The sequence below is a fragment of the Engystomops pustulosus genome, chromosome 5 (genome assembly GCF_040894005.1).
Source record: "Engystomops pustulosus chromosome 5, aEngPut4.maternal, whole genome shotgun sequence".
Taxonomy (NCBI): Eukaryota; Metazoa; Chordata; class Amphibia; order Anura; family Leptodactylidae; genus Engystomops; species Engystomops pustulosus.
The window spans coordinates 52,088,097-52,100,183 of record NC_092415.1 but is presented as its reverse complement, the minus strand read 5'-3'; the positions used below and the strand labels follow the sequence as shown (position 1 = coordinate 52,100,183).

At 38.5% G+C, this 12,087-nt stretch overlaps 1 protein-coding gene across 2 annotated transcripts in view; it reads right to left on the bottom strand.

Moving 5' to 3' along the window:
- PRKDC (protein kinase, DNA-activated, catalytic subunit) overlaps positions 1-12,087 on the bottom strand; it is a 105,111-nt gene that overhangs the window by 46,630 nt on the left and 46,394 nt on the right. For both annotated transcript variants that reach the window (XM_072151948.1, XM_072151947.1), the window contains exons 37-44: positions 11,202-11,387; positions 10,047-10,151; positions 8,588-8,755; positions 6,919-7,046; positions 6,426-6,633; positions 5,571-5,749; positions 1,943-2,111; positions 813-878 (exon numbers count right to left, since the gene is read on the bottom strand). In XM_072151948.1, the coding sequence (XP_072008049.1) occupies positions 813-878; positions 1,943-2,111; positions 5,571-5,749; positions 6,426-6,633; positions 6,919-7,046; positions 8,588-8,755; positions 10,047-10,151; positions 11,202-11,387 (1,209 nt within the window). The remainder of the gene's footprint in view (positions 1-812; positions 879-1,942; positions 2,112-5,570; positions 5,750-6,425; positions 6,634-6,918; positions 7,047-8,587; positions 8,756-10,046; positions 10,152-11,201; positions 11,388-12,087) is intronic.

Here is a 12,087-nt window from a genome sequence, read left to right as displayed (position 1 = left end):
GTGTGCCAGCCTGACTCACTTCATAGCATTAGCATTCAGCAAAATACAGGGGTTTATTTTATAAAATACAGGAGACACTGACTCTCCATGTCATCATGTATTGCAGGTCACAACAGTGAATAAGGTAGGACCTGCAGTTTGGGGGCCTAGATGTGGGCATCAGGTTCTCTCTAAGGATAGCAGGGCAACTTGAAATGTTAAGGCAATTGTGGGGCTGGGAGCCAGAGCTCCAAAAAAGCCCAGCATTGGCTTTTGTGGTACTACATCTAAAGGCTGAATCAAGTTATTACATACTGCAGAACTGGTTGGCCACATAAAAGGAGGTGGTTTGATACAGTATGTGTGCGTGTTAGATTATTCCTATGTGTGGCTGCATTCAATAGGTTTAGCGTCAAAATCCTAGAATAGTGTAAAACATCTGTATCAATTCTGCCTATTTAAAACTGTACACGTGACAGTCTAAAGCAGTTGACACTAATAACAGCAGCAGGAAAGTTTAAACTTTTAAAGTAGACATCTCCTTGATATAAAATGTTGTATGTCGTGTTCTATGGAGGAATATTTTTTAACCTAAATAACTAGCAAGTTACTATATAAATTTTACTCAAAACAACGTTATCTGTTTGGGGGGTGGGGGTGGAAATCAAATTTTGTACTAAATATTACAAGTGAATAAAATAGCCATATTTGTTTCAAAAGTGTTATTGCTGAATTACATATATAAAAATGTCAGTAACACAGAAAATCTTTTAAATGTATGTAGAGAAATAGCTTTAGAAAAATAAATAGATTAAATGAATCAATGATCTTACCTCAACTTCTATGGGAAAGGAATACAGCCGCTTAAGATCTACTAGATTTTCAAGTATGAAGATATTCTAGAAAGTAACAAAGAAAAATATATCCGATATTCATGACATACCCCTATGTCAGTAAAGAAGAACACCTAACTTCGGTATTATAACTCAATACATCACGATATATAGCAATATAGAGTTAATTTAATTTATTCACTTCCCCAGTTGCACTAGGAGTCCTGCCTGGTCGGGAACTTTCCCTGTACCATATATAATCAAGCATAAGCTGAAGCACCTAATTTTAACACAAAAAACCTATTGACTTGCGTATAAGCCTAGGGTGGGAAATGCATTGGTCACAGCCTCCCCTAGTATATAGCCAGCAACCCCCTTCTCCTTGTATATAGCCAGCAACCCCCTTCTCCTTGTATATAGCCATTTCCTGCCCCACTTGTATATAGCCAACAGCCCCCTCACCCCCCCTTTTATATAGCCATCAGCCCCCTGCCCCAGATTGTAGCCAGTGCCTGCCCCCAAATATATAGCTAGTGCCTGCCCCCTTGTATTTAAGCCAGTGCCTGCCCCCAGTATCCATTAACATCTACGCAGCCTCGAACTCCTAAGGCTCATTTGCATAAAGCCATTTTTTGTAAGAACAAGGGCATATAAAGCTAAACGAACAGAAGATCATGCCAGATAGGGCAAGCATCAGCATGTAAGTGTGCGGTGTTTAAAATCCTTAATCCTATCGGTAGATTTCCTTTAAACGGAAGAATCCCTTTAATATGATGTATCCATTGTGTATGGATGCTTCACAGAACTGGAGATATCCACTCTTCAAGTTACAATCGGACACCTTGCAAATAACCATCTCCGGTTCTGTGAAGCGTTCATACACAATCCAGATATCATATGAAAGGGGATACTCTCCTGTTTAATATGACACGAGAATTGTGTGCAAACAAGATGTATATAGCCATATGGGGTTAACAGAACTGCTCAATCACTAGGAAAGTTTCAGAAAGGAAACGGTTATCCAGCATAAATATAGCATGCATCTAACTATACATGTCAATAGTTTTCATAATTCAGTGCATTAAAAGCCCATGAACCCATCGTTTGTCATTGACATTCGCATCAATTACCTTTTCTTTCTTTTCTGAGAACAGGAACGTCTGAAAGAATTTACTCTCCGTAAAAGTGCAAGAGCAAACAGCTATAGCACAGGTGTAGGCAGCACAATGATACAGTCTCCTCTTCTCCAGTAGTTGAGTCTCCCCTGACATGTTCTCTGTATAAGCATCATAACATGACCTGCACATACAGTAAACAAACTTCAGTTCGGCAGATTATTTGCCTTATAAAAAATAATAAATAAGCATGACAGATATAGAATGTAATGCCGCAGACCAAGCCCTCCGTCTGGATTGAGTACGCTGTGAACTGCACCATCTTATAACTATAATGACAGTCACTTGACTAAAGAGGGTATAGTGGGGTACATATCAAGGCTAGATTCTGCTTATAAATCTGAATTACAGGCAGTCTCCGCTAATGTGCAACTGCTTGCAAACGTATCCCACACCACTTTGGCTAAACGCAGAGCCTTGCGCCCACTCCTGGACTATTTTGGGAGCGAGTCCTGAGATTGTTAGTCAGCCTGTTTAGTTAATTTTGACCATAGGGCATATAGTGACATATAGAGTTATGATAAAAGAAGGCCTGAGGAACGCTACCATCAGTAAACTGATGGTTGAGGTCCTTTAACCACTTCCCGACATTTGACGTACTATTACTGCATGGCAGGAGGTGCTTTCCCGCAATATGCAGTAATAGTACGTCAAACTTCTGTCACCGGCTCCTGAACGGAGCCGGCGCCAGAAGCTGCGGGTGTCGGCTACATATTATAGCCGACACCCGCCTCTAATACCGCTTACCGCGGGAGAGGTCCGTGGCTCCGATCGCAGCCCTGGGACTGCCAGTGCTCAGTGTGTCACATAATACAGTGTAATACATCTGTATTACACTGTATTAGGCGAAGAAGTATGCTCAGTGTGTCACATAATACAGTGTAATACATCTGTATTACACTGTATTAGGTGAAGAATAGCTTGAACAAGCGATCAGTGGATCACTTGATCAAGCAAACCTGTAAAAGTAAAGATAAAAAAGTTAAAAACACTAAATAAACACACTTTTTAATAAAAAGAATTAAATAAAGTTAAAGTCCCCTAAACACAAACATTCCCTATACGCATCTAATAAATCACCCCCTCCCCCCCCCCCCAAAAAACACACACACACATATTTGGCATCGCCACGTCCGTAACAATCTGTACAATAAGTCAGAAACATTATTCGACCCGTTCACCGTAAAAACAAAAATGTGCCAAATAGTGATCAAAAAAAAGTTATGTGCACCAAAATGGTACCACTGAAAAGGACAACTCAACACGTAAAAAATAAGCCTTAAGCCAGCTTTGTCAACCAAAAAATATTAAAATTATATCTCCAAAAAGGTGGCGATGCAAATGAGATTTTTATTATAGTATTTTTAGTGTACGACCCCCAAAATATACAAAAAAGAAACACAAAATTGACAATTTTCTTTTCCTCCATACATTAAAGAGTTAATAAAATCTCATCAAAAAGCTACACTAAAATTAAGTACAGGCGGTCCCCTACTTAAGGACACCCGACTTACAGACAACCCATAGTTACAGACGGACCCCTCTGCCCACTGTGACCTCTGGTGAAGCTCTCTGGATGCTTTACTATAGTCCCAGACTGCAATGATCAGCTGTAAGATGTCTGTAATGAAGCTTTATGGAAAATTCTTGGTCCAATTACAGCAAAAATTTTGAAACACCAATTATCACTGGGACAAAAGAAAAAAATTTGTCTAGAACTTCAATTATAAAATATACAGTTTCGACTTACATACAAATTCAACTTAAGAACAAACCTCCAGACCCTATCTTGTATGTAACCCGGGGACTGCCTGTATTTGTAAAGTGCATCTCATGTTGCAAAAAATAAGCCCTTATATGTCCAAATTGCCAAAAAAATAAAGATTGTATATCCAATAAAAAGTGACAATGCATAATCTGCTCTGAATGGCGCAGCTTCCCCTCCATGCCCTGGCGTGTGCCCATACAGCAGGTTACCACCACATATGGGGTATTGTTATACTCTGGAGAGATTGGGTATCAAATTTGTGGAGCGTTTTGGTATTTTATCCACTGAGAATTTGTACATTTCATGAAAAACACATTCATTTAGCCAAAAAAAATTTAATTTCGAAAATGCCTCAGATTTAGTTTTAACCCCTGTAAACCAATTAAAGGGTTAAAAAACTTCATTAAAGTTGTTTTACGTACATTGAGGGGTTTAGTTTCTACAATGGAGTAATTTATGGGGTTTTAATTTTATTTAGGCCTTTCAAAGTGACTTCAAACCTGAGCAGGTCCCTCAATAGCAGGATTTTGCTTTTTTTATGAAAATGTGAAAAATTTCACCTGACGTTCGGTGAATGTTAGTTATTACGTTTTTTGCTGTTATGACTCATGTGTGGAAAAAGTAGAATTTCAAAAATTTTGTATTTTTCCAAATTTTTTACCAAATATCTGATTTTCTCATTTTTTAACATTTTTTAACTAACATGGAGTACAATGTGTCACGAGGAAACAATTTCAAAATCACTTGGATATGTTAAAGCGTTCCGAAGTTATATCCACTTGTAGTGACACAGGGCAGATTTGAAAAAATAGGCCGTGTCAGGAAGGTCAAAAGTGGCTTCGGCGTTAAGGAGTTAGAGGGGTTTTATATGAAGGGTTCCAGAAAATGATCAGCAAAACAGGTGACCACAAATCCCCTTTAGCTGCCCTTTGAAAAAAAACTTACAGTAAATCTACCATCAAATTCAAGCATAATAAACCAGGAACATAGATCTAGGCACTGTGACTGTGGTACTATTCCTCCCCTATCCACAAAGAATAAATGTCTGTACTGTGATGCCAATTTAGCAACTGTGCTCCAATGACTTCAATGGTACTTTTAGGAAATCTACCATGAAAATCTATCATGACACTTACTCAATGACACTAACTCATAGATCCAGACACTGTGACTCTGGTTATCTTCTTATATTTGTTGTCCATGCCCTCCTTCCTTCTAAAATAAGCTTTTAAGTTTATGCTAAAGAGTAAAAAGTGCTATGGGGAGGGGGAGTAAACAGAGCACCTCCATGCTGTAGCTTCAAAAGCTGTTATATTGGGTGGAAGCACTTCCCCCGTAACCACTGCATGCTAAAATTTCCTATCTGCAGTGAGATTGTAGCAGGCAAAGGAAGGTGGAAGTGCCGACAGAGCAGGGTACAAGACATGTTCCTGTACAGTGTTAAAGCCTATAAAGCCTATAATGCTTGAGAAATGCCCCCAAAAACCCTTTTGGCTCATTAGCATAATTTCTAATCTGATTTTAGAAGAAAGAAGGCCATGGATAACAAGTAGATTACCACAGTAAGTGCCCCTGGTTTATCATGCTTAATTTTCATTGTAGATTTCCTTTAAGTTCAATTGAAGTCAATGGAGCACAGTTACTAATTTGGCATCACAGTACTAGTCCCTCATGGTCAGACATTTATTCTTTGTGGAAAGGGGAACGATATAAATTATAGGAAAAAAATCTTTAATTGCTTTAATATAGCTATACATAGATTAAAAGTGCACTGTTATACTAAAAAAGTGCAGAAATAAAAATACACCCACTCACTTTATCAATGTCTTAGTAAGCAGTTTTCCTTCAATATTGACTAATCCTTCAAATGCATGGTTTATTCTGGATTCTTTGGACTGAATTGCATCTTTAGAAAGACGTGAAAAAAGAACTTCCAGCATTTTGTAATAGCCAATTTTCTTAGTTAGCTGAGTGTCAAATACGGATTCTGATGTCTGAAAAAAGAAGAGAAAAATGTAAAATAAGTATGCAGACCTGTGGACTTGAATCACTAATTCTTCTTTTTTGCAAAGTGACATTCAAGATCACGTCAAACTAATGAGTAGTTTCTAGGATAGACAGAAACAGCTGACTTGCATAGTACCATTAAGTAAAGATTGTTACTACCCAAAATTTAGGGACTTAACCTCTGAGACTCTGACCACTAGTATCAACAATGGGGCTCATTTACTTATAGGATCACCGGAGATCACAGAAAGTTCATTGTTCGACTAATGCACCGCACCACGACATGGGCTTGCAACACAATTTGAAAGTAAAATACCGCGCTCAGTCCGAATCAGTTGGACCGTTCAACGGCACACATATTAAATACCTGTGCAAGCCATTTTAGCCCCGAAAATGGTTCACAATGGTTCACTATATAGTCCTTTATGTACAGACCATGCTGAGCTCAGTGGTTTTCCTTAAAGGGAACACAACTAATTTGCTTCTAAGTTATTTTATGAGAGAACACAAAAGGATCATGGGAAGTGAGGGCAGTTTACTACTGACTGTTAAATGTGAAGCATTCTATAATGCACTACACATGTGCAGTGTTTACGAGTATTGTCTATGTTTTTTGTAAAACATCACATCACACATAAATACACATGTACTGTAAATGGATACCTTTGTGAATCTGCTCTTGAGAACATCCATCAAAATAACAATGGTTTTACTAAAAAAATCTTCTAAAGCTTCAGAACTGCAGTTCCACAAGAGAGTCAGTAGACAGTGATCAACTAGAGACTGCCGAGTTGTATTTGAAAGAAGATCTTCACTCTTAAACATGTTGTGTAGTGTTTCCATTAAAATAACTTGTTTATCCCAGGTACTCCTATGCAAAAGAGACAAAAGTAAAACAAGTTTCAATAATTCAAAAACAAACAAAAATGTGCATATAGAATGTGAAGAATAACAAGACTTGTTACAACTACAAGTCCAGTCACATAGATATACAGAAGAGAGAACACTCTAATAAAGATTACATATTTCAGAAGACTGCCCTCTTAACCAGAGCAGAATTCCACAGATATATACATATTGGTCACATACTTTGTGAAAAACATCCCTTCTAGACAACTCTTGAATAATGTTTTGAAGGTGGTTGTGTTTTTTCTACCTTTTAATAACTTTCTTGAAGGTGATCTGAAATAAATCTTCCATAAAATGTTTACTGTCCCTGCAAAGAATTTCTGCCATAAGCTGTAGCAACATTGGACTTTGAGACAGTTCCAACGCATCTAAAAACTAGAAGAAAAAAATCACACATTATTATGAGGCTTGAGTCAACATAAAGTCATTGAACAAGCACATTGTTAGACCACGCAATGCTCTCTTATTCTTCATATTCATTTACATACCCTGTCTGTGTTAGGCTACATTCACACATCGTTGTGCCCGCCATATCGTAGCACGGGGGGCACATGTCGGCGCCCGGGAGAGGAGGAGTGCTCCCTCCCATCCCTCTCCATAGCGATGTATGACGAACTGCGCCATATTACAGAAAAAGATAGGACATGTCCTTTCTTTTCCCCGGCTACGGAACGGTGCTGCACCGTACCGCTCCCGTACGGCGCATGCGCCGATTGCTGTCTATGGGGGCCGTATATATACGGCGAATGTATACGTTGGCCATATATATGTCCCCCATACGGCTGTGTGAATGTAGCCTTACTGTGGATAGTAGTAGCAATTTAAAGGAAACCTACCATCTTGGATGTACCTATTAAGGTAGATCCGGTGGCAGGTTCCTCTAATAAATGCCATTGGAGCCCTTTTTAGATCTAATCCTTCAGTGCCCGATAAGTTTGTTACTCTTTTATTGCCCTTATATGGAAATTTGTGAAAGAGGCTACTGGGGCGTGGAGTAGCCACAGCTGAAGCTACAAGGTCCGACTACTCCACGCCCAGTAGCCTCTCTGATCCTCCTACTATATCTTCTGTGTGCAGCTCCTGGTAGCTGCACACACTCATCCACGCTTGAGCTGACAGCTGCGTGTGCTGGGTTTCAAAGCCAGAGCTATTGCGCATGTGCAGTAGCTCCATCTTCGGAGCAGAGTATGTTCAGCTGCCGGCTCTGCATACATAGTATAATATGCAGGGCGGGGGCGAGTGCGGGCAACTCACAGGAGAAGATCTAAGGGTAGGAGGATCGAAAGATGCTGCAGGGCGTGGAGTATCCGCGGCTTGTAGTTTCAGCTCCGGCTACTCCAGACCCCAGTAGCCTCTAACTAATTTGCATATTAGGGAAATAAAAGATTTACACACTTATCGAGCACTGAAGGATTAGCCCTAAAAAGGGTTCCTATGGCATATATTAGAGGAACCTGCCCCAGATCTACCATAATAGGTAGATCAGAGATGGTAGGTTTCCTATAATTAAATTTCTTCAAGTTGGAAATATTCTTTTGTCTGGAAGTAATTTATTTAATAGAACAGGCATTTACCTACTGATTGCTAATGGTCTTATTTCTTCTCATTGGGACAATTCTGCAATATGAACCAAATGCTACCTTGTATCAAGGATCTCAGCTAATTTTGTAAATTGCTTAAATAAGGGGAGGATTCTCCTTCAGAAAAGAAGCTTGAAGACAAAACTGAAGATTGCTCAATTCTTAGGTCCAGGAAAGTTATTGTTTTTATAATGGTAAATGACACCATCTCATCAAAGATGTATGCATAACTATGAACATAACAAATACAGTATTGCTCATTAGGTAACATAAAATGAAATATTTAAAATGAATATTCTGCCCATATAAATAACATCTTAATTGACCACTACTTACCTTTTTGATACAGTCCACATAATTATTGAACTTTAAGGTTCCTTTTGGAAATTCATCAGATTTCATTGGGAAGTTGAAAGCAACAAACTGATCGAGGGTATTTTTTAACTCGCTCAATCTTTCTTCTTTTAGATTGGTGAAGAATGGAAGTATGATGATAGCCTGGCTCTAAAAAATAAACAATACGATAAAAATTCTGATCCCAACGCAACAATACAAGACTATGATAATGTAAGAATAAATGAAAACATAAAAGGCCAATTCAAGATCAGAGTAAGTTTAATCCTAAACTTTGCTAAACACTGGCAAAATCGGCTGATGGTCATAAGAATAAAGGGTCTTCATATTGTCCCCTGAAAGCAGGGGTCAGGTGAAGAATAGTCAGGCATGCTGGATTTCATAATTAGATCCTAATGCTTAAAGAACATTTACTACCAGGATCAAGGATTGTAAACCAAACATACTAGTGTGTGCCCCCTCTGGCAGGATCTGTGCTCCTTTTAGCTGCTTATTCTCTGTTATGCAAATGAGCCTAAGGGGCTCCTGGCTTTATATGGTTTAAAAAAAAGCCTGGAGCGCCTCATGCTCATTTGAATAATTTTAAAGCCTTTTTTTTCTTAAAAACAAGAGCATGAGAAGCTTAAAGAAGAGCAGGTCCTGTAATAGAGGGCACCCCCCAGTATATCAGTGTACTTGGTTTACATTCCGTGATCCTGATGGTAGATGTCCTTTAAAGTCAGTAGAGATTGCTTTAAACCAAATACACTTTTACCACTAATTATTTAATTTGTATGATCAGCTTAATTCTGTACAGAAAAATATGGGAAACGGTCATATGCTCTACAAGTGTCAAAAGATTATAACAGGCAGATAATAAGGTAAGTTCCCATTGTCTTAGTTTGCCTGACTTTACTGCATTTGGAATGATGTAAGTATGGACCACTTTTATAATAAAGTGTTTTTGAAACATTTTATATGACCTTACTCTGTTATTTCTCTTTTGTAAATAATATATTGTTATATGTCACACTTACCAACTAAGTACACAGTCCCCATCCCTCTGCATATGCCCACTTGATGTGAAAGTGCTATAAAGGTGGAAATAATCACAATTTCAAGGAATTGCGATTATTTCATGGCTTGTACGTGTGTGTGGCCTCTGCTCATTGTATCTCAGCAGAACCAAGCATGCTAATAGCAGAGGATAATGCAATGCTATTGCTAGACTCCTCTAGCAGCCGCCGTGGGAACAAATATCTTTTTAGTTTCTATGAAAACTGCAGTCAAGAGAGACCACATTCATGTTACAAATCCTGAAAATCCTTCCATCTAGGATGATCTCTGTCCTAAAATGATCAGCAAAGCATGCAACAATACCTGGTTGTTATAAACAATGCAAGTTTGGAAAAAAAAAAAAAAAAAAAGCCTGAACTGAGTGAGCACATTTTGTTCAACCTACTTTCAAATTTAGTCCAAGCTTCTGATCTGTGAGAATGCTTAAGTAGGTCCTAAAAACTTCATTAAATGCTGGGTGGTTTGTATCAAAAGACACAGAAGAGTCAATCTGAAAAAAAACAACAAAGCACATTATGAGACGCTTCAGAATTTCAGTACACTGTGATACTGAAAGTGGACAATATAGTGCAGGGAAGAGTCACTAAGGCTGTGGATATGTTATGCTATTAGCACAAAGTTCTATCATGGAATAATTAATAAACGAAAATCTAAAAATTAAAATCAATTTTCCTCAAATAAAAATAAACAAAAATTTCACTGCATCTAAAAATGTCTGCTCTATTAAAACATTGAAAAACTATTTTTCCCGGTATTTGAAAAATAACGCCCAAATGTCAAAATCGCCACTTTATCGCCACTTTGCAACACATAAATATTTTAATAACAAGTAATCAAAAGGTCGTACAGTTCCCAAAATGTTATCAGTAAAAACAACTTATGCAACAAAAAATTACACCATACAAAGGTATGAAAAGTAACTGGTGTCAAATACGGCAAAACCAAGGAAATTAAATTTTTTAAAAATGTATCAAAATATAATACATTGAGATTGTACTGAGGCGAAGTATAAAGTGGATGACATTTGAAGAGCACAATAAGAGCTCTAAAAACCACATACACACAAGAATGTGGCAGAAACATGTTTTTTGCAACACTTTACCCAGCTTCCATGTACGCTACATGGGATATTTAAGGAAATCTACCATCTTCAATGGGCAATTAACGCTGGTGTGTAGCTCCCAGCAGGGTGAAAAGCAGACTTTTTAAAATTGATTTGGTGCTGTATAACGAACTTAAACATTTAATTAAAAAAAGGACAAGTGCTCCTTCCCCCCTACTTCCTACTCCTTCACTTGATCCCCCCCCCCCCAGTTATCTGCTCGAAATCGCAGCAGGAAAGAGCTGGTACTGTGTGCTGCTGAGTGATTTGAACGGAGGCAAGCAAAAAAGTTGGAAAAGCATCATCAGCCGTAAGAGGTTTACTGATGAGAAATATAATAATAATGGTAATTTTCCACACTTTTATTACATATTTGCAAAAAAAACAACACAAATCTTGAAGGGGAACAATTGATAGATGATAATGGGCTATCAGTACCTGTAGTACTTTGGCAAGCAATGTTAGGACTGCCATCTTGCTTTCTGGAGAAGAATCTGTGACCCACCAGCTCTCCAGTTTCATCCAATTTTTAAGCACGACCTTCACCAAATCTGTACCTTGCTGCTTCTGAATTGAGCGCTGCCTAAAACTTTGGTCAAGCATGCCATTCAAGACTGAGCTGACCTGAAAAAATGGAATATATTATGTAACTGAAAGCTTCCAGGAAATTATAAAATGCAATGACAAAGACAAGTAAGAACATAAAATACCTACTAAAAGTGGATTACAAAAACATTTGCTATCATTTGATTAGCGAAAAAATTTTATAAGCATGGAGATAGTTTCTTTATAATAGATAAGTGTGTGCAAGGTGTAAATATAGAATAATCATAATCATTGTGTCAATGTCTAAACTTATGATCTTGACCACTTAGCGCTGCATGCAGCACTGGGCTGCTGTGGTTAGCGACGTACTAGTATGATGCCGGTTCAGCTCTATCAGGCATCACGGGGTACAACTCCGGAGTGTGCTCCAATCGGGTGTTAACCCGGGTGTTAACCCTTTAAATGCCGCCGTCAGCACATGATAGTAAGGATATTTCCCCTGCTAGAACAGTGTCTCCTCCCACAGCGTTCGGGTATTTGGTGCGGATCATTGCCATGGTAACCCCAGCGTATGAACTAAGACTCCAGGGGTGTCCATAGTAAGTGCCTGTAAGGTCCTGTTACATCCGGGACCTCACAGGCAGTGTGTCAGCCTATGCATCAGCGGCACTGAACATCAGTACTGCAGGGTATTATAATGAACAAGCAAACTATTGCTTGTTCATGTCCCACAGTGGAACAAGTAAAAAAGCCCTGTTACACATTACACATACAATAA